At 39.2% G+C, this 25,748-nt stretch overlaps 2 protein-coding genes across 2 annotated transcripts in view; both read right to left on the reverse strand.

The window, feature by feature from the left end:
* trip4 (thyroid hormone receptor interactor 4) overlaps window positions 1-9,200 on the reverse strand; it is an 83,596-nt gene extending 74,396 nt beyond the window's left edge. The window contains exons 1-11 of the mRNA XM_008404679.2: window positions 9,018-9,200; window positions 8,171-8,352; window positions 7,888-8,018; window positions 7,510-7,728; window positions 7,343-7,421; window positions 7,139-7,244; window positions 6,818-7,033; window positions 6,591-6,720; window positions 5,784-5,977; window positions 5,544-5,668; window positions 4,846-4,937 (exon numbers count right to left, since the gene is read on the reverse strand). Of these exons, the coding sequence (XP_008402901.1) occupies window positions 4,846-4,937; window positions 5,544-5,668; window positions 5,784-5,977; window positions 6,591-6,720; window positions 6,818-7,033; window positions 7,139-7,244; window positions 7,343-7,421; window positions 7,510-7,728; window positions 7,888-8,018; window positions 8,171-8,352; window positions 9,018-9,097 (1,554 nt within the window). The 5' untranslated portion in view covers window positions 9,098-9,200. The remainder of the gene's footprint in view (window positions 1-4,845; window positions 4,938-5,543; window positions 5,669-5,783; window positions 5,978-6,590; window positions 6,721-6,817; window positions 7,034-7,138; window positions 7,245-7,342; window positions 7,422-7,509; window positions 7,729-7,887; window positions 8,019-8,170; window positions 8,353-9,017) is intronic.
* A 2,873-nt stretch (window positions 9,201-12,073) lies between these two features.
* Window positions 12,074-25,748, reverse strand: part of chrna7a (cholinergic receptor, nicotinic, alpha 7a (neuronal)) — a 20,231-nt gene continuing 6,556 nt past the window's right edge. Inside the window, exons 4-10 of the mRNA XM_008404677.2 lie at window positions 24,470-24,579; window positions 21,951-22,030; window positions 18,076-18,243; window positions 17,782-17,976; window positions 13,824-13,910; window positions 13,004-13,113; window positions 12,074-12,733 (exon numbers count right to left, since the gene is read on the reverse strand). Coding sequence (XP_008402899.1) covers window positions 12,191-12,733; window positions 13,004-13,113; window positions 13,824-13,910; window positions 17,782-17,976; window positions 18,076-18,243; window positions 21,951-22,030; window positions 24,470-24,579 — 1,293 coding nt within the window. The 3' untranslated portion in view covers window positions 12,074-12,190. The remainder of the gene's footprint in view (window positions 12,734-13,003; window positions 13,114-13,823; window positions 13,911-17,781; window positions 17,977-18,075; window positions 18,244-21,950; window positions 22,031-24,469; window positions 24,580-25,748) is intronic.

The following is a 25,748-nucleotide window of genomic DNA, read 5'->3' on the forward strand; positions in this document are numbered from 1 at the left end:
TCAAAATTCTTAGAGACAGAGGGAAATTATTTCAAGGTGTCAAATACGTCTATGATGCTAAATCAAGTTGTTTTCGATATATACACATAACATTTTCTTAACAACAGAACATGCTGTCGTTAAGCAGCATTTTAACAACTTAACAGAGGTTAACAACCTTTTGTTGACCTTGTTAACAACAGAAGGTAACATAGTTAGTTGATAGTCCTATGAAACGGCACTGTGTGCCTGAAAAATATATAACGCCGCTGCTTTAAATACAAAGGAAACACTGACTAACAACCCAACATGTTAAGCAAGAGACCTGGCAATTAAAACACCAAACAGCACAAAAATGGTCTTGGTTGAGTCTTCCTTTAAAATATAACAAAAGTGCACTGGGGTGCTCCTTTATACATGACACCGATACAAGCAAATGCAATCAAAATGAATGGAAAGCGATTTATTTCTGAAAACGTTGTTAACTGGTCCTGGTTGGCGACGACAGTGACTGAGCATTTCAAACAGCAGGACTTTCTGAGCGAAGCAGCTAAATTGAAAGCAGCTTTCTCTCTAGGTTATTCAAACATGTGCTTATCCTCTTACCACACCTTAAATAATCTTCCCCCTTTTACCCTTTTCTATTTGTTGTTGTCGTCTTCAGTCAGCAGAATAAAATTAGCTTTGTTCGTGCAGCGTGTGTTTTAGAGGTCAGACGTGAGTCGACACCAGCTGAAACCTGCTGATGGAAACCATTCAGAACAAGTCATGTCTTAAATATGTGTGCATCTCACATTTCCTCCTGGGATGGGGGATGTGTTATGTCAGACTTCAACGCTGAGTACCTGTGGTTAATAAAATACGTTGATGAGCTTATTCAACATCTGCGAATGATGCAAAACTGTTTCAACATAATTTCAAACTGAGGATCTTTGGATAGTTACAAAAATCCCACTTGACTCAACACAAAGCAGAAAAAAAGTACAACTTGTGCCATGCAAACCTCCTCTAAAGCCCCTCATCTGATCTCTAAATAGAAATCAGACCTTTACCGAGATCTCCTGCAGGTGTCAACCCATAAAATCTGTTCTAACATAGACATGTCTGCATTTGCAGGCCAAAGTTAACAAACATTTATTTATTTTTTTATTTTTTGCCTGAATGACAGAGACGAAACCATGTCAACTTGGTCATCCAATGCAGTGATGAAATCAGCCTTTTCTAACCACTGCTGTCTTATTTCCAAATTTCCCCAAGCTAAAAGTTGGTTTTATGTCATCAAAAAAATCAAAAACAGAAAGTATATCTCCAACCTTCTTTACTCTGATACCTTTAAAAAAAATCCAGTGTAAATTACTTGGGAAGCCACCTGATTAGTAATCACAGTCCACTTCTGTGTACTTTAATCTCAGTTTCTACATGGGTTTGAAGCAAAGTTAAGCAGTAAACAAAAACTGTAGAAAATCAGCAAGAATAGTAACTCTGGAAAAGCTAAAGAGATCCCACAACTCAACTGGGAGAATCTGATGAAAGACTTCACAAATATGGCATTTATGGAAGAGCAGCAAGGGGGAAAAAAAGCCATTGCAAAACAAAACCAAAAGCCAATTTTCAGTTTGTCATAAGGATACATGGAAAACATGAATGAATGTGGTCCAAAAAGTCAATTTTGGTAGCCTACACGCAAAATATGTGTGGAAGAAAACTAACACGACACTACCTGAAAAGCTTTTGACCGGAGCAAAAATACACCTTAAATCACAGCAGTGACCCTAAACATGGAGCCAGAACTGCAACAGATCAAAGCATATTCATGTGCTAGAATGGCCTAGTCAAACCTCAGAACTAAATCTGTGGCAACATTCCAAAATGGCTCCTTCTACACATTATCCATTCTATCTCGCAAAGAAGAATAAGCGTTGCACAGGTAAGTTGGTTCACACACGCCACACTTTTCAGATTCTTAATCTGTTAAAAAGGTTTAGAAACCAAATAAAACTCAGAATCACTTTTACACACTACCTTACGTTGGTCTATTACATAAAATCCCAGTAAAGTACACTGAAATGTCTGATTCTCATGTGACAGAATGTGAAATCAAGAGGTGTGAAAACCTTTGCAAGACACCATATATTATCCCAACCCCACCAAAGCCCCCCTCCCCATCATCCTCTGCCAGGCAAGCCCCTCCACCCCGCTGCTGAGTGAGCACCGAGCAGTGAGAGAGGAGAGAGGCAACACAGATCATAATGGCCCACAAATGATCAGTGGTAGTGGGGGATGGGGAGCTGGATGGAGTGAGAGATTATCTGGAGGACGGGTCGATACAGCAGTCAGTTTCTAACTGGAGAAAGAATCGGTGAAGTCAAGCCAACAAAATCCCTGCTCGGCCGCAGGTTTGCTTTCTATACGGTCCGCTTCTATACTATTACAGTTGCGGTGCTGATCTACGCAGCAGCGCCCCAATAGGGGAATGACTGCTACGGCACATGGATGACATGAAGCTAAGAACGGCATTGGATACCGTTCTTAGCATTTTTTTTATTTTTTTTTACACATATATAAATTTTTAGTGCCTCACTCATGTCTTTCCTAATCTACCCACATTCTACTTTCTCTGAATACATTTCAGACATCACTTGGGACAGATTTAGAAAAGCCTGAAGAAAAATGGCTGTTTGTCCTTCACCACCCCTCTTTTAACCACCCACAGCTGCCAGCTCAGGACAGTAAATCCTACACCTCACCCACTCACACTGCCTAGCAGCACAGCTATGTGCTACTATGCACCAACACAACGCGCCTCCTTGGAACTAGAAAGGAAGCGAGATTAAAAGGCTAAATGGATAATAGATGATACTTTTTCCACCAAGTTGAATGAAATGTGTGTTAACCTTCAGCTTAACACCATCGTTAGGCGTTTGGTAGTGTTATTTCTCTCTGGTTGACTCATTTTTTATTTATTTTTTTACATCTGCCTTGCTTTCTCTTTCTTTTTTTTTTTAACGGGGGCCATTGAATGTGTATGCGTGTGCGTGTGTGTGGAGGGGTTATTTATGGCTGCTCAGTACAAGTGGACACATACACACAAATGCACACACACACCCTTTCACGGGATGAAAGGGCAGTCACACAGCCTGCAAACATGATTTTACAGCCCTGGGTGGAATGAGTGGTGGAGGAGAGAATGAGAACGGAGCACAAAAGGGGGGGGGAAAAAAGCCCTTAAATTTACAGGTCCCAGCAGTCAGAATGCAATCGTGTCGCAGCACACATTCTGAAAGCTTTTCAGACACAAGACAACCGGCTGTATGCAGAAAGACGCATGTGTATGTGTGTGTGTGTGTGTGTGTGTGCGTGCGTGTGTTTAAAACTGGGTCTTAAAGACACATGAAAACATGAGTAGAACACGGCTCAAAGAAAAGCACGGATGCTTTTTTGTTTTTATTCCTTTCCTCTCCCTTGAGTCTGTTTTGCAACATGAGACAATTTCCATATGTGATCGGCTCCAGTCTAATATAGTAAACAAGTGTGTGCAAACATCTGTGAGAAAGCTGGTAGCTTGCAAGACTGGAATATATTTGTCCAACATGTTTCCCAAAAAAAAACCAAAAACACACACACACAAAAAAATGTGGCAGTACACAGGACCGTCACAAAAACACTATTAGCTGCATAATTAAAATGAATTGCATCTGATTACTTCACTTCATTCACTGAAATTGTGGAAATAAAACCAAATTAAAAACGGTCTGCACACTATTTTTGCATCAGTATCTATTGGTATTACAACATCAAACTTTATTAGAGGCATAAAATAGAATACAGACAATTAAATTGACTGCTAATTTGATGCCGCTTCAAGAATATAATTTTGAAAGCCGTTATGTGCATGTAAAACACGAAGACTTCATGTTTTACATGCAGGACAGGCATTTCTTTTTCAGAAATGCTCAGACAGAAATAAAGAAGGTCTGCACTTCACCGTAGAGACATAAACATAAAGCTACACCTTCAAAAAATAAATCCTCACTAGCATTACTAGTAGTACTGCTACTAAAGTCAATATTATTTATTCATTTATTAAAAAGGTCACAGAGATTTCCAATGAAAAAAAATCTGTTGTTATGAATATTAGAAGCTCTTCTTAAATCTCTAATAAACGTTCAGTATATTAATGACACATAAAATGGATGGTAAACATAGAGACCTTTAAACAACAAAAAAATATTTTCAGTTTCAGAGGCAAATCAGTTCAGATTAGTTAAAACTTGCCAACCATGCCATAATTTATGCTAAATAGAAATAAAAGTTTAGGTTAGAGGTTTGTAAGCTCATGAAGGCAGAAAGTAGAATCACAACGCATCTTTAGATAAAAGCCACTTTCATCTACTTTAAATCTTTTTGTTTTTTTTCCCCAATTCCCCAAACAAAGAGTGACTGTTGAGTGTTTAACTATCAGATTTATAATGGTGCAGTGAAGAAGCCTAGAATTCAGTTCCTGTGGCGCATTCTGCCTCTGCTGGGAGAAAATATGATGCGGCAAATAAAAAGCAGCGCAGTCTGACCTCTGCTGGCAGGAAATTATACTGCAGCCATCGTTTAAGCATGATCACACTTTCTAGTTTAATAGATCAGATGTTTATTATCATTATGATTTGAGTCAAATCACCTATTTAAAACCGTGTCCTTTTTGAAGCTAGTCAGAAAGTGTGAGAGAGACAATTTTCCAGCGTCTGGTGTAAACACTGAACATGATGAAACACGAGAACAAAATCAACAGTTCTCACATTTTATCACGAAATAGTGCTCAAGTGTTGCTGTGCCTTTCAAAATGAGTATAATCAGGGGATGCGATTCACAAACCTGTTGTCTGAACTGCTCCTGAGACAGGCACTCGGTCACGTTAACGCAGCCCAGGAGACATCCGGTGGGATAATCTTTGGGAAAGTTTGGCTCTGCAGAGGCGAGGAGAGCAGCACCATCAGCTATGGACACATCTAAAACTATTGTTCGCACCACTTTCAACCTATTCCCAACTGAGCATGTTGTTATCAGAAGGCTTAATAATTTGCTGTCCCACTAATAGGCACTCTCCAAAAAAAAAAAAAAGAAAACAGTATGCTATACAGCATTCAAAAACAGCAGAACATTTTGAGAATTACTGAAATTAAAAGTAAAATATTAACACATTTTTAAAAAAGACGCTGTTAGAACTTTTGTCTATGGAAAGAAAAAATTACTTAAAATAAGAACCATCTGCTACATTATTTACAAATATTTATTTTTTTAACTTTCCTGTGAAAAACAAGTAGAAATATTGAGGCATAAAATACTTATCTACCTCAACCTCTGACCCAAACACAGTTGTGAATTAAACATGTTTCTACTGGCGTTTAGGGGCTTTTAAACATCATCTGTTTAAAGATATACCCGTTTCTTTTGTTTGTGTTTTATTTTGCTTCAGGAGCTTTTCAATGATCCTGAACACTTAAACAAATTCTATTAGTAATTATGATCAACCCAGTGTTTTTTGAGTTATTTCTGTCATAACTTAGTCGTACCTCTCTTGTAGATGTGGCGGTACATTTGTTCCACCTCAGCGATCTCCTCAGCTGTGGGCTTTTTGGCTGCAGCAGCGATCCAAAGGCGACCTCTGTGTGACGTGTACCAGGTGCGACCTTCTACCCTACATTCACACAAGATGCAAAATCTTTAACATTGAGTGTATACATTTTTTTTCTAATAGGTACTAAATAAAAGGCGTTGCTTATTTTGAAAGATGTATATCTGTCCTTGTTTACCTCTTAATGCCTTTGACCAGCAGTGAGGCCCACGGCTGATGCATACTCAGACACCAGCCTCCGTCAGAAATCTCCTGCAGCTCTTTGTCTTGGAGTCTCAACCTGTGGCGCTCCTCTCCTCCTTTTTCTTCCGTCAAGTTTTTCCTCTGCTCCATGGGTTGCTTTTGGCGTTCCCTGCCTCCAATGTCCACCCACTAGGTTTAAAATTAAATACAAAAAATGCCAAAATGTATTACAAGTCCTTCTTATAGGTCAAGAAGGATTTTTCACGTCAGAGATCCACTGATAAATTGGCAGATTTTCAGTTTTATGAGACCTGATTGATGATCAACCAAGTGGAAACTTAGAAATCCCTTTTCTGCTCACTAAATTAGCCACGCTAAGAGCTATCTGAGGTAGCAACTCCTCTCTCTGATGCACCACTAAGGTATTTAAAAATCAATATATGGAAAATGTGCAGCGTCTGCTGTTATGGCATCGAAACAGTTTAGCTGTAGCTTCCTAAATACTTTCTGATCACTTTCTTAAATCTTCTAAGACATTTAAAATGCTGCAATATTCGTGACCAAACTTACAGCATCTCTGACGCAGATTCTGAATGCATTGTACTCAAATAAATAACCAACATTTTTTGCTCCTCAAGCAGCTTTACACGACATGCATCTTATCAAACACATGGATCGAAATAACAACAGAGTGTGATACACTGTGCAGCCGTAATCATCACTGCTTACCAGGTCATTTTCTAAAAATACAAACAACATAACTGCCTTTATCTAGTTACTTTGTCCTTTTAATGCGACCTACTTCTGGCGCAGACTGCATAATGCTCCGGTTGACCAGCTCTCTGCGGTTCTGCTTTCCACTTCTTCTTTCAGGATCTCCAGGAGTCTGTGGCGTTGACCCACTGTTCATGTTTTTGAGGGTCTCATCCAGCCTAAAAAAAAAAAAAACAATTCCAAAAATGTTAAATGTTTCTGTTATTTGGGTTTCAAGCCAATATAAAACATAAAAGCGCAGTCAAGCGATCTTACTTTCTGTAATACTCGTTCATATCGTTCCCCTCGTCGATGACTTGTCTGCCAGCGAAATCCAGAGTGATCTTCCTGTCCTTACGAGAGGCGTGGCGAAGCTCTCGCAGGTCTTCATCCATTTTCCTCATCTTCTCTCTCTCATTGGGCGACAGCCACTGGTTGGACTCGGCAGCAAAGTAATCTGACTCGTCGTCCAGCACCTGCGTCCTCCTGACACTGCAGTTGAACGGGGGCAGTGAATTAAAACGGGTGGGTTTTGACCAGGTGGCATGTGTTCACAGCAGTAAACCTGCTCATTTCTGAGCGTTTTAAGATACGTACCTGTTCCTGTCAAACTCCAGCAGTTTGTCTTTGTGCTGAACTGCTTTCTCCAGCCCGGCTTTCATTTTGGCTTCCTGATGTGGAAGAAGCTCCCTTTCTCCAGCATCTGGCAACGACATATAAAAAAAACAACAATTTTTGCAGATGACACGACTTAGAAACGTGATATTTCTTGAGCTCAGTCTGAGAAGCTTGGGTTCTCACCTCCCATAAGCTTCTTTCTGAGTTTTTGACTTTTGTTGGAGTCTCGCTGTAGAATCTCTTGCTCCTCTCTAGTGCAAACCTGAAATAAAGACACACACAAAAAAAATTAATTAATTAATTGTTAAAAACTAAAAGCTAGGAACGTTACTGGAGCTAAATTTGCTCACCAGGCTTCCACAGAAGAGGCAGGGTCCCGAGCCCTCCTGGTCGCACACAATTCGCCCGCAGCTGAGGCAGTTGTTGATGAGCGCGTGCTTCTGGGCGAGGCACTCGCAGGCGTGCCGACCCGGTAGTAGGACAGTCAGTTTGTCCTGACCCTCTTTAGCGTAGAGATTGACGAACTTGGTTTTCTTCTTAGTTGAAGAAGTGTTGCTGTTTTCCTGGGCCTGGAAAGACATTGACCAATCAGCTGATAGTCAACTGTTAACCACTTATATATATATATATATATATATATATATATGTATATGTATATATATATATACTAACGGAAGTAACTAAAGCATAAAAATAAAGCATATAAGAAAACAGAGATGTGTGCTCACCCTCATCAGATCCATTGGGGTTTTCACTGGCTCTGGTTCAGGCTCCGTTTGGCTCGCAGTCACCACTTCCTGTTTGTTACGTCCTTTACGCTTGGACTTCTTCTGGGTATCTTTGGTGGTGTCTTGCATATCTGTAAAAACAATAACATAAATTTAAGAAACAAAAGATGTTAATGTTTCAGGTTAGCTTTCATAGGTTCTTTCGCTCTTTTTAATGTAACTGCAGGTTGACAGAGTAGAATTTCTTTTGAGAAACAAGTTAACTGGATACTTATTGTCTTACCTGCTGGTGAAGCGGACTCCTTGAGAAGGAAAAGACCGGCTGTATCCCCACTCTGTCTTTGACTCTTCTTCCATCTGAGTAGGAGCTCATCTATAAACTGGCCTTTTTTTCCATCAGTGCCCTGCAGAAGATCACCCACGTACTCCTCGATCTCCTCAGGTTTTTCGATGGAGAGAATGTACCTGGGAGATCATAGAGATTGTTTTTTTTTTTAAAGTTGATAATCTTACAATTTTTCATTAAAAGTTATGCTTCCTTTTTTTCTAGTTCTAAAAGATTTATGAAGCAAGAGAGAGAATTTGTACTGGATGTTATTATAGATATGTAAGGCAGAAGGGTATTTTTTTTTTTACTTTGCGTGGTACAATAGGTATATTTTAAAAATGATCTTGGTTCTCTTAATCTTACAAGGTGATTGTCAACAGAAGTTAAGAAATGTAACTATTTCACACTGCATCACATTTTATTTTTGAAGTAGAAAAGCCTGAACACTAATGGCAACAATACAGCTAGAGGGTACAGGACTGTCATCAGCTTAGTGATGACAGTCAATAAATGTTCATAGAGATATGAAGTTTTTAAACGGATTAAACAAAAGCCGAACTTTCAGAAATGAGGGGCTAACTGTTAGCTGGAAGATAGCTGATAAACGTGTTAGACAGCTGTTACAGTAATGAAAATAATAATAATAAAACATGAAATGGTCACAACAAAACGTCTACTCACGTAATTTCCCTTTACACAGAACCTATTTTTATTAATAGGCCATATCAGTAAAGCACCATCATTCCATTAGCTAGCTTTCAGCTTGTGATAGACAGTCTTAAAGGAAATATTTAACACTTACTGGACAATGTCTTCACATGCCTCCAAGCCAAATTTGTGATGTAATTGGTCCACGCACCACTGCAACAAGGCTTCAGACATTTCACCAATAATGCAGCTAAAGCGAGCTAAGAAAAACACCAAGACACCAAATCTAACGTTTAATTCGTGAACAAGTTTCTAGTCGGAAAGATATTGATGGCGCACACAGTGTCGCTCGCAACTGAGCCGATTCAATCTGACAAATTTGTTGAAAATTAAAACGTGTGACCATCAAGTACGTTGGATTTTTGTCTTTTCTCTTTTATATTCCATCACAGTAACCTCATTTGAATCTAAAATCATATTGGCATATATAAGATACATAAACTGGGATTATTACATTTCTTTCTACAATAAATAAACACTAAATAAAATGAAAATGTTCCTGTACACAAAAGGAGCAAAAAAATTGTACTAGGGAAAAGCTTTCAGTGACAACAATCACGGCCAAATTACTCGGATCTCGGAAGCAGTCCTAATTCCCACCAAAACGTACCGGAGTTTTTACCTAAAGATTGCCTTCCTGTTTGTTGGGTCTCACGTGGAACATTTAGCAATCTGAAACTTTTCATAAATTATAGCCTAAGAGCATATTTTCCTTTAATAAGGATCCACAAACTACAGATTATTTAATTTTTTTTTTATGGCTGTATTTGTTACGTACAGCCACAAGATGGCAGGTTTGTTTTGCCAGCTATTTTTTTTTTGTGCCAAGGGCATACAGTATAAACATTTTCTTTTAATGTTAAGTATTTAAGATTTTGCTCTGACATAGCAATACACAGTACCTTTTTCACACCCTTTGAAGCAATTTACAGAGGATACTGCTGAAATAACCTCCTGATTTAATGAAGGCACTCGCTCTCAATATGTCTCACTACATTGAAGCCTTGTTTATAACTAACAGAAAATAAAAATCTCACTTTCTTAGTTTTCCTTTTTCAGTATGCAAAAGTTCAAATTCCTGGTTTCATTTATATATGGAATGTGGAGTGTAAATCTAAATCATTTTTAAAGGTACAGTACTAATAAAGGACTCCAGTTTCAAGAAAAAAAAACATTTATTGTTAAATTGTTCAGTGAACAAAGCAAACACTGAAATGTAATGATAAAACAAAGTCGATCATTCTGACGTCAATAAAGTCCTAGAATAAAATTATGTTAAAACGACAATTAAAAATAGACTATAGCAAGGAGCTTATGTATATAGAAAGGCAAACAACATTGCAATTTTTTACTTCAGTTTTGAATATCTACATGATGCAAGATACTGTAGCTTTTATAGATATCATATACCCAATGTACAGTTGTGTTAAAACTGATAGCAGTATGATAAAAAAAGAAAGAGTAAAAAGAAAGAGTAAATTTCACTATTCTTATAATAGCCACTATTTCCAAGCACACAAAAGCATTGCAAACACTGTTAACATTCTGCTTTAAATCAACGCGTTAAGAAAAGCATCAAATTTATTCTCAGTATATAGAAAGTAAAGGTACGGAACATTACGCTGCTCAACAAAATAGCAGAGCCTGCATTGCTATTTAATAACTGGAGTGGTACTCATTTTCATCATGTAATGTCCTGAAAATGGCTGAAAATTAAGCTTTCCTGCGAATTAATGAGCTAATATTGAGTTGGATGGCTGCTGCTTCTGAAAACTGTGGCACATCAGTTTTTAATGAACAACCAACGTCTGGAACCAGTGAACAGCTATTACAAGCCAGGATGATAGGACTCTATTCCACAATCTTACATATCTTAGTTTTACCACTGAAGCAGCATGTCTGATGTCACCCTACATGATTTTTGTTGAATTAAGGTCCAGGCATTGGGTTGGCTGTTATATAACATTATGTTGTTGGTTTGGGACCATGATGCTGCTGGTTTTACTGGTGTGTTTGGGGTCACTATGTTGTTGAAACATCAATCTCAAGAGCACTTCCTCTTTGCCAGAAGACAACAAAGCCTCTTCTGGCACGTTTATGAATTCAAACTGAACCACGATATGCAGTGATGTGTGATAAACAGGCAAGACACCACAATTCCTCAGAATTGGTCAGACAGGCTTTCCAGACTCAGAAGGAACAATGTTGGTTTTATCAGTTCTAAAATAAACGATTGGCGGCATTTTTCTTTAGGCCAGTCAATGTGTTTTTCTGGCTAACTAAGGATGAAGTCATCAAAAGTTGTTCCTGATGGTTTTAGTCCATTCCTCTTTCAAGAAGCGGATTGGAGAGCATATAATGAAACACGGAAAACAATACAATGATCTTAAAATGTTAGCCAATATCAAAAAGACACTGAAGAAAACAAAAAATTATTGTGCCAATGGACCACTGACTAGACAAGGTAGCTAAGATTCAGCAAAATGTTCATCTTCATGTTGGCTAAATAAGCTGATAGTTAATTATGACAACTGTGATGATCAGAAAACACCAATGTGAAGCCAAGCTGCTTGTGAGAAGCACTGACAAACTTTGGGGGGGGACATCCTGGGCTGAAGATGTTAACCCCTTAACTGTGACGAGGACACCGTTGTCCCCATGGACCCACTGACTTACACTTAAGTGTTTTTGGGGTGAGAGTTAAGGGCTTTTAAATAATGTAACGTATGTAGTAATCCAAATGTTTCAAACAAAACTGTTTGAACGCAACCCCCCCACCTCCTCATCCAATTGCTGATAGCTTATCACCAACTTGCAGGTGATGAGTGCTGCAGGTTTTCCATTACTCTTCTACACCTTCTGGTAAAATGGCATGTAGATATCAATATTTCTGGTCTGTAATGTTGGACTGCTATTATGTTTTAGCAAAACTGTACATTACAATGAAGAAGTCGCACAGCAAACATTATTCACAAATTACACTAATGATAGCAATTGGATTTATAGTCAGACAGTCCAAAGAGATAGCATTTATTTTCTTCAAAGTGTGAGGTGGTGTCAATGCAATGGATTTGTTTCATTATTTTCACACTGCAGACTGATTTTTAATTTCACTCAGTTTTGAGAAACCGTGAACATTTTATCAATATACGCATTTGTAAACAGAAGAAATTGCTGTATCCAGATTACTGCCCTGTGAATTTATACATCATTTCATTAGCAGGGTGCCAGATTTTTTTTTTACCATCAAATTTTACTTCAATCTCCTCATGTAAAAAAGTCTTTGGAAATGGCTTCTACAAAATTGGGTGCCGACATGAGGATCCCGATGGTGCAGAGGATGGTGAAGAGAGAGAAAGCCATGAGGCAAAGCCTGTCGATGACAGACGCGGCAAACTTCCACTCGTTGCACACGGTCTCGTCCTCGTCCTGGTCACGAAACCTTTTGGCGATGTACCGCACCTCGTCCAGGATCTTGGCCAGCTCCAGCTCCATGTACCCCATGCTGGGGCTCTGACTTGACGGCAGGAGCAACTCGTCCTCGCCGGCTCGTCCGATCAGCCGCCCGCAGAGGACCCCGGAATCGGGAGAGGTGGCGGCTGTGGAGCAGTGGATGCTCTCCAGGCCGCGGACGCCGACGTAGAGCATGTGGCCGTTGGTGGACTGGGAGACAGAGCTGCTGGCGTTGAGGTCCATGCTGGTCAGGCTGCTCCGTCGGGTCTTGTTGTGGCAGGCTGAGCGCACTCTGTCTTCACCGGGTCGCTTCATGCGCAGGAACCAGGCACACCAGTTCAACAGGATCACACGGGTCTACCAGATCACAGAATAATGAAGGCCAAACATTATTTCCTTACAAGTTGTATGCAATGGTTCTGCTGAGTCTACACAATTTGTGTTTTCATCGACGACAGTGATGATAATGTCAGACCCTGAGTCGTCCTCAGGTAGTGCCCGGATTGTGTGCAATCATTATTTTTGTCAACAGCTGAAGTAAAAACAGCTTCGTTAAAATGTAAATGTAATCATTGTAAAAGAAATACCACACAGATTGTAAGCAACAATAAAAATCGGAAGACTCACCCATTTTGGCATCTTTCCTCCATCAGGATCATGGTGGTGATATTGCAGGACCAAAACAGTTGCAATCACAGACAGACCAACAATGACCATGGTTGTGGCAAAGTATTCAGCTGAGGAAAGGAAGAAGTGAAGACCCAGAAAGCTGCGTTAGAAGCCAGCTGAGATAACAATTACAAGGGTGAAAAAAAGCATCAAATGAGACTGCTTTGTGGGAAAATTAAATGTTAACATTTAAGAACCACTCAATAATAATTTCGCATTACAAATAAATAAAGATCCTAGAAAAATACCAACCAGTATTTGACCTGAAAGAATTCCAGCTGGAGCCGAAAGTGATTTTACAAAGCATTGAGGAAAAGGGAAATGAAATTTATTTTACATTTTTTAATGCACAGCAATCTGAAAAGTGTTGTGCATTAAAAAAATGTAAAATAAATGTTCCTGTTTCTCTTTCACATCAAAGTTGAGAGCCTCTTCGGCTTGACCTCTTAAATTTGTTGTGGAAATGTGACAAACTATAGAAAAGTTCAAAACCTCTTTCGCGAGTTAGATTTGTCTGGAGTTTCATGAGTCTCACACAAATGGAAAGAGGAAAGCTTTCTCTGTGTATTGCAGAAACATCACCTAGGATGACTCATCTCTGAATTAAAGGAATGACCAAATCCTGGGTGGCTGCTCAAATTGGCCACACTGTGATTTCGAAGAAACACATAAAAAAAAAAATGAAATAAAAAAAAGATGACAGGGGTTTTCACCGGGGCCTTTTCATTGATCGCGGTTGACAACCGTAGCAGCTGCTTTCAACTTCAGCTGGACTTACCTATTAAAGGCACTGAGTCTGATGTGGCAGGCATAATCTCTGCAACTAGCAGCATAAAGACCGTCAGGGAGAGCAGAACTGTAATGCCTGGGAAGGAAAAGCAAATCTCAGTGCGAATGTGACAAAAAGCATCCAGACGGCTCTTGCAATGATGAAGGTGTCACAACCTTTTGAATTAGTTTTAAGAAGAATTAAGACCTTGGAGTTGAAAGCTTCATCTTGACTTCTTATGACATTCTGCTAATTGTGGCAAATAGCTGCATTTTTGTCATGTCTAACTGGAAAACACGACTCTAGAAGGTGTTTGATCTGTCCACGTGAAAAGCAGCAAATTTCACATGGAAATTTCAGTGTTTAAAACTCAGTTGAAGTTTTAAACACTGAGTTTGGAACAGACACAACTTATTTTTTCTTCAGCAGCCTTTTAGCCGGCCGGCGGTGGTGAGAAACTGGCTTCACTGTGAGCAGAAGGATTGTCAGTCCAGCAGTCTCTAGTTTATGGCAGATTTGAACCTTGCTGCTTCTCTTGATGCTGTTCCTAAAAATCCCAATTGTTAAAGGCTGAACTAAGGCAACTTTTGAACGGATTAACCAGGCTAAGATTAAGCTTTTGGAAAGATAAATCCCTCTTGGCAAATAAAAGAATATTCTTAAAAACCTGGGTTGGTCTGAACCAAGTCAAAAATATCTATAATAATAACTTCAAGAAGAATGTCAAATGTGTCAAATACACAAGCATGAATAATTTGAGCCTGTATTCTCACCCTGTGCATAAGAAACAAAAAAATATATATCATGTAAACCATTGCAGCATAAGGCATTCAATTTCTATGTACCTCAAATCTGGAACAAACTTCCAAAAAAACTGCAAAACAGCTGAAACACTAAGTTTTAAAAAATTCACCTGTTTAGGTTTGCTTTTGTTCCATAATAAATGTAAAATTTGCCAACACATTTGTGCGTGGACGATTTTAACAATGGCACGTTGCAAAAATGAAACATCTGTCATTGGTTTTCACAGTATGATGTTTTTATGATCTTTATGTTTTCACAACGTAAACAACTGTTAGCGGATTACAATCACGAGACTGGTTTCTGATTCAAAGTCTTCGACCTGGCGTTGAACAGATAAAAGTTTCTGATAAGTTATAATGAACAGCTACTGGGAGTTTACGCCGAACAGACTGGGGGAGTTGAGGAGCAAATGGAGCGTCTCGCCCTGGGGACGCCTCATCCAAGAACCATCAGTAGCTAAATGGGGTCGTTCTCGTGGCTGAGTTACTGCAGCCATCGCTCAAAAGTGTTCAAAACGTCCTAATAAAAAAGCCATTGAGTCGACAGGTCGATGCGTTGACTCCAGTTTGACGAGCACACGTGCCAGGACGCAAGCAGGCAGTTTTAACATAAGCTTCAGCTCCTCAGAGATCCATCGTTTGAGATGAGAAGCTTTCCAGTGTGATCCGCATAATAGTCTATCATCAACTTGAAACGGGCGAGTCTCATTTCATATTTCCTCCAGCAATCAACACATCAGAGGGAATGTATATGAGGGAGGGGATAAAACACACACAGGTTCACACATCTGGCTCCGCAACGCGGCTAATGATGGGAACCAGCTGCATCGTATTTGAGGAAGCCGCATAAATCAACGCCCTTCTCTCCCGCAGACAGCGCAGGCAACAAAAATCACTATTCAACCACAAAACCTGCTTTCATGCAGCCTTAATCACTTATTCATAACGCTCCGAGTTCAACTGTGACAACCGAGATGAGATTGCTCTGTTTTCCTGATCAGACAATTAAGTCAGGCAGCCAGCGTTGATTATCTGCTCAGCTCACAAGGCTGCAAAGGAAGTGAGTGAATAACAAACCAGTGGTTCAGCCTGAATGGGTGATTACCCTCAAGACAAGTGGAAAGGGATATTAAGATGTTTTTGATGGAGAAAAGAAGAATAAAAAGGCTCGGCTGCGAAGTCTGAAGTGCTCTGGTCATACATTACTTAATTATTCGACTATTTTTAACCGATAGGTTAGTTGCGTGAACATGCCACAGTTCTAATCAGCCTGGCAGGAGGCCAGGATAGAGCGGCGCCTGACAGGAGGGGAATAATAGAAAAACTCAAAAGAGGGGGAAAGGAACGGCACTGAGGTCTGGTAGGAGTAAAATGGATAAAAAGACATAAAATAATAGGGATGAAAAAAAGCAACATTACAGGTCTGACAGGCTTCAAAAGTCCAAACCTAATTATATTTATGAGATGGATGTTTCTGAACTACATCTCAGTGCACATTTTTTTTTAAATGAGAGAAACTGTCAGAACTTTCAAAAACGTGTCTTATTGTCGTACTGTATTAGAAAACAAACTTATCAATCGGGAAATGTTGTTCGAAGTCTTGTCTGAGACTTTTTTTGGGACACAAAACTGGTTTGGGCTGCGTTTCTCGTTTCATTTTTACCCAGGAAGCACATTGGCATTAGCTAAACTGTGAGTCAAACAGTCACTGGGACTGACTTCTAAATATTCCATTGAGGGACAGTAACTTCAACATTACATACACCTTTCTGAACAGGTGAGGGCGCACTTTCTCCGTCTATAATCAGACATTAAAGTGACTTGAAACCATTCCTCCCTCCCTGGCACCTCCAGACCCGGGCCCCCATGGGCACCCACACCCGCAACCCCCCATAGCTCCGCGCCTGGACCAGCGGCTGTCCTACATGCAGGAGACTGTGAAACACTTTGCATTGCTAAAGCCTTCATTCATAAACAGCATTAAAGTCTTTCCCAGTTTAAGATATAGCAAGACCTGTAGCTGTTTCATTATTTTTTCAGAGTTTCATCCTGGAACCAGTTTCTATAGATACTGACCACAGAAAGACAACCATCTAGACATCACAAGTCGGCCCTCGCAAACTACCTTTTAACAAAAAAACACCAAGGACTAAATAAAATATCTTCCCTATTAACAAGCACCATGACGAAGAGGTAATCAGTGTTATTATCTTCACCTGTCAGTAGTCATAATAAAAACATTGGTTGACATGTCTTGTTCAGTGAGACAGTAAATGAACAATGCAACAACTCGTAATAGTAACCCAATTAAAGGCAGAGTATGACACGCGCTTCGTTGACAGCCGTGTATGTTTATGCCAAAAATATGTCTCTGAAACATCCGATGTTGCATCAGGACATTGACTGGCCATACTTCTGGTTACAAACCTGTACACCAATTAACTTAACCCCAAGAATAGCAACTTCAACTTGACTTGAAGAACTGACAGAAGTAAGAAAAACTTGTAACGACGGCTCTCTTCTGATAACCCGTCAACTGCTGACTGTTTTCTCTGAATGGTGTAGATGAAATGTGACTCAGGATGCAGCAAAGCCAAATAAGACACAGACTGAACCCACGTTTTATTACAGTTCTGCACTAAAACAGCACTGAACCGTAACACCAGAACAGAAGTGGAGCATTTGTTTTGATTTCTGTCACTTCATTTCAGCGTCCTGTCACTCATCTGTTGAAGACGACACGAAGATGAATACGAAACAAAATCGAAGCTTTTGTATTTTCTACAGTTTCTACACTGTCACATCAAGGAGAGAAGTGGCGTTACTTTGGGTTGTGCAATGAGTAGGGTTTTTTAAGTACTTTCTACTCCTAAAAACATCTTTGATATTCAGTTTAGCAGGTTATAAAGTTGCAGAAGATTGCAAGATTTAGTCAGGCTTAGCGTTTTCAGACAACTCTGCATAATTAATGAAAGACAGCTAAACCCAAACTTGAAAGGCATCCGATAATTATTCTAAAACTTCAGTTCTGCACTTTCTTACAGTACGTGTTCAACATTTTAATGTTCCTCTGACGGATGACAACCGGCAAAGGTTTCTAAATGAGCAAATCTGCACTATTTTGCTCGTATGTCGGTGCGAGTGTGTGCGGCGGTTCCCCAGACCCAGTGAGATCTTTTCCCCAGAGTCGGCCGGCAGGAGGAAGACGAGCAGAGCGAGGGTGGAGATCAGGACGCACGGGATGAGCAGGTTGAGGCCGTAGTAGAGCGTCCGTCTTCTCATCACCACCGTGAAGGTGATGTCAGGGTAGGGCTCGTCGCAGCATTCGTAAAAACGCTCGTTCCTTCGACCTGGTACCTCTGTGAATAAAAAAACAAACAAAAAAAAACAATCTGTTAAAGCAGCAGTGTGATGAAAAGCAAAACCCCGAGTAATGACAAAAAAGACCACCCTTTTACCAACAAGATCCCACTCTCCATTGGCGATGTAGCCAGTGACGTCTGCCTCCACCATCTTCAGATCCAGGGACCAGCCTCCGTACGTCCAGGAGCCAAACTTCAGATCACACCTCTGGACGTCAAAGGGGAACCAACGGACATCGATGTAGCAGGTGCTCTTGAAGATGCCTGTTTGTGGTGACGGACACAGAATACCCCTTTGATCTTGAATGGATATATGTACATAAAACACTTTATCTTGATATTCTCTGCAGCCAAGTTGTAAACAGCTGTGAGTCAGGAAGCAGGCGGAGAGAAAAGGAGAGAAGACGTGCAGCGAGGATCCCAAGGCTAGGCGCCAAACCCCAGATGGCTGCGTCGAAGACTAACTAATAGCCTCTGCACAGAAAGCGCCTGCTCTGCTGCTTCAGAGTGTGTGTCGTCCCTCAACACCTTTTCCTCCTTTATCACGAGGTGTAACTTTTACAACTAACCAGAAAATCTGTTTGAGGGGAAATACATTTCAAACAGAACAACATCTGCAACAACCTGGGTGTTTAACTGGGAACATTTGTTTTTAGTTCAATGTTTATTCTTCCTTTTACATCAAGTACAAGAAAAAATAAGCAGCCTAAGATAAAATTCAAGGATTCTCCCAGTACTTGCTTGCATGAACAAGAAAATATGGGATTTTGTGATTTTTCTTCATTTTTTTTTGGCAGTCAAAATCACTGATTTTATTGTGCTACTTCAGAAATATACAGGTTTAATTATTTTTATTAATTATTTTCTTCTTCTGATTTTTTTTTTCATTTGACATGGGTGTGTAAACTTTTGAGAGCCAGTATTTCTTCCCACTCTCTGATCTGTCAAAACGTAATAAGGGAATTCAAAACAAACAAACAAACAAACAAACAAACAAACAAAACCACATGGCAATGATACAACAATGCCAAACCAACAGGAGAGGCAGCAGAGAGTTTTTATTCCAGGAAGACATTGAGTCACGATTTCATCCATCCAGCAAAGAGCCAAAAAATTGAAATTGACAACAGGATAAAAGAGAAGACTAATTCTTGGAGACAGCCACAGCAATTCCCATCCATATTTAAGAAAGATGAGATGCTGGCAGTAAACAAGATCTTTTCCCTCGCCCGCTGAAATGAAAACGATAGAGATGGAGAGGAGATGAAAAGTGATGGGTGGTAAACAAACAGAACGGCTCTTATTCACTGCCATAAAACCCTCAATAGTAAAAATAAATGTCGGGAAACTTTAATGATTTATCTGCAGGCTGCGGGTCGCATTTGCTTGCGTTTGATTCATTTGTTACAGCCACGTGGCCGCGTGCAGCGCGTCATTATTTTGTGCCAGTTTTTAAAAGAGGGTCAATTTGGAGTAAAGTTGAGAGGTAATTTGCTTTTGCCAGATGCAATCAATTCGGACTAGGTTCTGTGATGGAGCTATTTACGTTGGTATTGATTAAGATACTGCAGCAGAGCAGGCCAAGGCTTTTTGCATTGTAAGGGATAAAGTGGGAAGAGGAGCCTGCCAAAGGGGAGCAGTAATTACTGGCTGTGTCAGTGAGGCCTTCAGTTTCAGTAAGTTTCCTTATGTAAATCAGCGTTTGGGCATGCATGCATGCGTTATTTATGGTTTTAGAGAAATGTTGTGTCTTTAACCAGGCTACAAGATGTTGATCCGGAAAAGAGTTTCGTCATGGAGAGTGTAGTTCCAACACTTCCTGCACTGCTGCATCGATGTGTGTCAAAGGTTCTTACAAGTTATATTACATCATGCAAAAATACACAGAATTAAAAGGCACATATTAAAACTTTGTTGACTTAGTTTAGTCCACATTTGTTATTTTATGTGTGGCTCAAAATGTCACGAGGTGCAGTCAATTCGTTCTTCTGATTGTCTCCTGTTGAGTAAATTAAAAGAAATACAATTATTGTGTTATAGAAGAGAGAAATAAAAATAGAATCAGAAATCAACTTTCTATAAGCAAGTGATCATTTAAAGTAGCACAGCTATTTGAGATAGGAAATGAGAAAAGTGGCAGTTTTAAACTAACATCAGACATTTCTGCAAAAAGTTTGGGAATAATTTATGAGTTCTTTGACGACATGTTTGTGACATTTGGTAATCATTAAGCAGCTAATTATACTGGCGAGTCAACATATAAGAGAATTACTCAGAATTAGTTTTCGGAGCTTTATCAGCAAATTTTAGCCAACATGATAACGATTTAAAAGCAAAGATTGAGATGCTGCCAGAGTTTAAAGATTTCTTTTAAATATTGATGTTGAAATATCTGAAACGTATTTATTAGCCATGTCAGTTGGCAAGACTACAGGTCTCTTTTTTCTGTATTTGCTTTTGATTGTCTGTTTGAATCAAATTAATTAATAAATAATAAATTAGTCAGATCATTAGAGCCACATTTACCAAATTAACACCTGCTTCCTAATAAATTAATGTTTTTCTTGTATATAAAAAGTTGAAGCTTGAAGCTCAGACAATATAATTATACAACAGAAGTCTCAAATTATGAGGCAGTCTGCTTCTATTCCAGAGCTGACATGACTTATTTCCAAACTAATTAAATCAATTTATCTTAAGCTTTGCAGAAGTACATAACTACAAGAATTAGCTTTTTTTCAAGGGTCAGAACATTCATACATTTTAAACTTTAATCTTTAAAAATATAAAGAAAGAGTGGAAGAGAAAAAAACTGTCATTATTATAGCTGCTGTTTTGTTTTTTTCCCTCCCACTTTGGTTAGTTTTTGTTATATAAATGATGACATCAGAGGTTAGTCTGATATATAATTGAACTTTGAACTCACTTGAGGTTTATTGCAAACCTGTGAGACCAAAGTGAACTTGAATCAAGAGGTAGAAAAAAATTATAATTCTGCTTGGTGGATTAACTTAAAGCTGTTTAGGTCAGATTCTGTAGATAAGGTTTAAGTAAACTTTTACCTTTACACCCTTTCTATTGTAAATAACGTGATGGTACTGACATGACTTTCAAAACCAGCATAATTTTTTGAGCTGGATTCATTTTGGGTGACTATGTCGCGATAAAACATTTAAATATATTCTGAGATGTGACAGCTAACTGTACAAAAGCATGTATTTTCCAGAGATGACTGAATCAAGTGGCAACCTTTCTCTCTGAACTACAAATCTGATGCCATGTAGAGGGATGTTTTTTTTTTTATCTTGAAGCGACACCAGTTAACTGAAGCAGAAAATAAAACTTAATGATCAAAACTGCGTGGATCACACTACATATTTGATGGGCCGTTTTAAATTTCTGATGCAGCAGAAGTTCAGTTTGACCCAATTTGTTCAGCAGTTTTCTGTAACAGGATCCAAACTTCTTCTTCTTTTTTTTTTTTTTTTTTACTTTTTTCTCTCAAACTAGAGCAATATTTTATTCTCCCTCCTCCAAGTCATCATCTCCTTGCGTACAATTATTCCATCATAAGGCACGCAAAATATTTTTATAGTTGGCATTTCTTACAGGGGGTCAGCAGGTTCATTGCACGGACTGATCAGACGTCAGCAATTGTTTGCTTAAAACAAAAGGCTTGTAGAGAAAAGATGTCATACAGATTGCATCATATTTTGTTTTTAAAACCACATAAATCAGCTATAGTAATAACACTACGATCTGAAACCAGAGTGCACCACAGCACCTTATTTCACAATCAAGCTGTGCATTAGAAGCAGAGTACAATGTTTAATTATGAATAAGCAGAGGAAACTTATTTCAGATGAATATTGTGAATATTTTCACAATGATACACGAAACACCGGAGCTATAATGTCAAATTTCCGCTGATGGTTAAGGTCTGACAAACGAGCTGAGATTAAAATTCTCACCTGGAGGAAGATACGAACAAGCGCCTGAGGAGTTGACCAAAATGTTGGTGTGAAATGTTGCATCAAACCTTTCATCTGCACTGCACACAGGATAAAAAAACCAAAAACAAAACACAGAGACACAGTCAGAGTTTCATCTGCAACCAGAGCATGGCTTCAAACACTCAGTTGTTGAGAGCAGATGTTCGTATCCATACATCGCTGTGGTACAGGTGCAGCGCTAATTACAGCTCTCTGGCGTTTATCCTCGACTTTCCCCGAAAGCGTCTACATTTCACTTCCAAATGAACTACCCCATGCCCGACGATGACGAAATGATAAACCGAAGTTAAAATAGAAAGGAGCTTGACCCCAAAACGTCTGACTTTTGAGCACAATGAAAAATAAGGCCTGGCAATTTTTCCCCTTAGTTGAGTGCTTGTAATTTGGTTGTTCAGAACCTTTAAACGTTGATTAATGGTGATCTCTGGAGCTCTTTCCATTAGGGACCTATAATAAAAGCCCCTTCTCCTATCTCCTCTAATAGAATTTTATTCATTTGTCAAGATGATTTACTGCTCCAGATCACGGATCTAGATGGTCCTGAATATATAAAAAGCTAACCTTGAATTGTAACGTTCTTGTCTTAAAAACTGCTTCCATGACGAGAGAGTCGTGGCTTTGGAAAAATGAATCAATTTTATATTCTTAGTTTTTGTTTCAATGCTTAATATGTGTTTATGAAACTTCACAGCAGAAAAACTTTTTTCTGTCAACACGGAGCTTCTCAGCTCTGGAACGATCCGAGGATAAAAAGAACAATGAATCAGCAGGATCGATTGATTACAAATGTAACTGAACCCATCCAGCAGAAATATATCAGTCTGTCATGAATTTGTTCAAATTAAAAATGGAAGCTCAAAAGTAAAAAAAAATAAAAAACACAACAAATTTGTAAACCATAACCTAATCAAAAACAGTATATTTGAGACCCATCACAATTAATACTGCAGTGGCATAACCTCACACTGAGATGAAACACATGAGGAATAATTGTCTTCAACACAAACCCCAGCAGAACTCATAGGAGTTCATTTCACATGAACGTAACTAAAGCGTTTCTGTCAATCTGAACGCTACTGTTATGGTGAGTGACATTAAAAAGAGTGGCTAAAACATTTTAATTTTAATCTGCGACTTCCTGTTCCCGCGCTGCGTAAACGTGGAGTGACACAAATACCAATTTCTCTTCTTCGAAATGGGAACGACAAGACAGCATGTCATTCAAGTTATGCAAATATATAATCTTCATAAGAAGGGAAAAGGCTTCAAGGAAAACAGCTTCTAACCTGAACCTATAACAGTTTTTTTTCTTCTTTTTACTGGAATAAGTGGATCAAGGCTAGATGAGGATATATGTTGCCACACGATGAGGACGTTGATAAGGGAAGAAAAAGCATCTGAAAAGCTCTGAATGGCAGCATGGAGAGCCATTAGGGTCTGTGAGGCTGCGTAGCAACCAATAAATGCCATCTAATTGTCAATTGGTTGTTTCAAAAAACATGCCAGCAAAAAGACCTTTTCTGCCCAATCATCAAAAAAAAAAAATGCATGGAGTTTGGTGCAATGGGGTCTTTAACTGGCACTGTGTGCTTTGGTCAGATGAGCCCAAAACGGAGCTTTCAGCAATAATACAAAGGATGTGGGAAAAAGTACCTCATGCCTATTGTGGTGGATCTTTTATATGGGGAGTCAATTTAGAGGTTAGAGTCTTTGCAACAGCAGCACATTTTTAATACAAATCTGGTGGCTGAAAACAGCCTGCAAATGGATCTTTTGGGGGTTAATAAACAAAGACGTGTAAAAATCAATAATCATCTGTTTAAGTGAGCTAAAAAGCATAAGAGCAGTCCCAAAAAGTCTAGAAAAATGATGGAAAACAACATGGCCAAAACTTGCATGCTCCAACCTAATTTACCACTTCAGATCTATCCTGTGTTCATAGCGTTGGCCAACGTCTAGCTTCTTATTTTACATTTTAATTGAATTTATTAAATGCGGAAATTGCTTCAAGTTCAAAATGTTACAGAGTGGCACAATAACATATCCTGACATACTTTTGGTCAACCTCATCAATGAATTAGTCCCAGGATAATAAATGATGCAGCGCTAATCAACAGACTTCAATTTATGTCCAATTTGTGTTGCATCAATATTATCTGCATGAAAAAAAATTAAAAAGACTCTCGCACACCGGACTCAGCTCTTTCAGAAGCTTCACTAATGGAATTGTGAATAGAGAATAAACCAAAGCACACATGTCCAACGTTTACTTTGGTAAACATACTGGCTGATGCTGATTGCGTTGCCATTGTGTCGTTTTTAACTGGCTCAGTAAGAATGCCTGCATGCTCGGCAAAGAGCTAGGGGTCACGACTCTCTTATATTTACATGTTTTTTTTTGAGTCAAAAGCTTGAACGTTTGGGAACCGCTGATTTACAGAGCTACGAGACGGGCAGTGTGGTGTTTTAAAGCCAACCTGTTGTAAAGCAGGATGTCTGGTTTCCAAATGAGATGGTCGGGAAATCTCACGTTGGTCACGCCCGGGTAGTCCAATGGGTTCCACTGGAGGTAATAGTCATTCCAGTACTGTGAAATGTAAAACCATAACATATTCATCAGGCACATGTTCCCTCTACGGTCTCTATATGCGCGGCTCCACTTCGATAAGCCTGGGATTAAAGAGAACTCTTCATGCTGCAGTGACATTTTAAACCCGACAGAAAGCGACGCTTGTGGGCGAATTTGTGCAACCAGGAGCCGAGTTTAATCTTCAGCAGAGTGTCTCGGAGAAATTATGTTTGTCATTACGTTTGGCATATGGAGAGCAGCTGAGATTTTGACATAATAACGGCGCATAATAACAGCAGAAGGAGAAAAAGTGAGGGGATCAATGCAATTACTTTAATTCACCGGGAATGTTTGCAGAGAGAGATTGGAGCGATCTGCGCAAAGCGGCGAAATCATTTCACCCAAAAACAACAATTGAAGTTTTGATTCATTCTAAAGGGAGCCTCGTAATAAATCCAATCATCCAAACAGTTTGAGAAATTTGATCTAACAGAACACTGCTCTATGCAGCCCTTTGCTTATGCGATCAAGTCGACACGTTTAGGCAAAACCTAAAAGTCTGTAACAGGATCAGAGCACCGCAGGTTGCATGGCCCACTCGTTATTGATATTTCTTGAATAAACAGCTTTTAATAATGGGCCTTTTCGAAATCTGCCCTGTAGTGCAACTTTAATTCATTCACACCGTGGTGTTCAAACAATGGCTGTCATCAGCATGAAAGGACATAAAGGTCAGTGTTTAAAGGCTGAGTACAGCACGCTGAAAGACTCACTGGTCTGGTTTAAAACAGCTTTTTTTCACAGAGAAACTTACTCGCAAAAATGCAGCATTTCCCAAATGCTTGCGAATGTGCGATCCGATTAAACACAATGCAGCATCACATTAGTTCAGAGACATTCATATTTTTGGTTTGAGTTGAAGAAAGCCAACTTTTAATCATATTGCCTATTAATAAGCATATTATGGTAATAGATAAAGGCTAAGCATGTATTATCTATTCATGGAAACACTTTGATCGAGTTTGAGCTTTCAGAGTTATCTTGTGATATTGAATGCATCTTTGGGAGGTTCAAGTTTTCTTCTCTTGGGTTTTTCACCAAGATTACTAAATCGGTGCCAACAAATCGTTGATCCAAAGGTGTGTGTGTGTGTGTGTGTGTGTGTGTGGCGTGTGGGGGTGTGTGTG

Source organism: Poecilia reticulata, linkage group LG3 (assembly GCF_000633615.1).
Source record: "Poecilia reticulata strain Guanapo linkage group LG3, Guppy_female_1.0+MT, whole genome shotgun sequence".
In the NCBI taxonomy this organism is placed as follows: domain Eukaryota; kingdom Metazoa; phylum Chordata; class Actinopteri; order Cyprinodontiformes; family Poeciliidae; genus Poecilia; species Poecilia reticulata.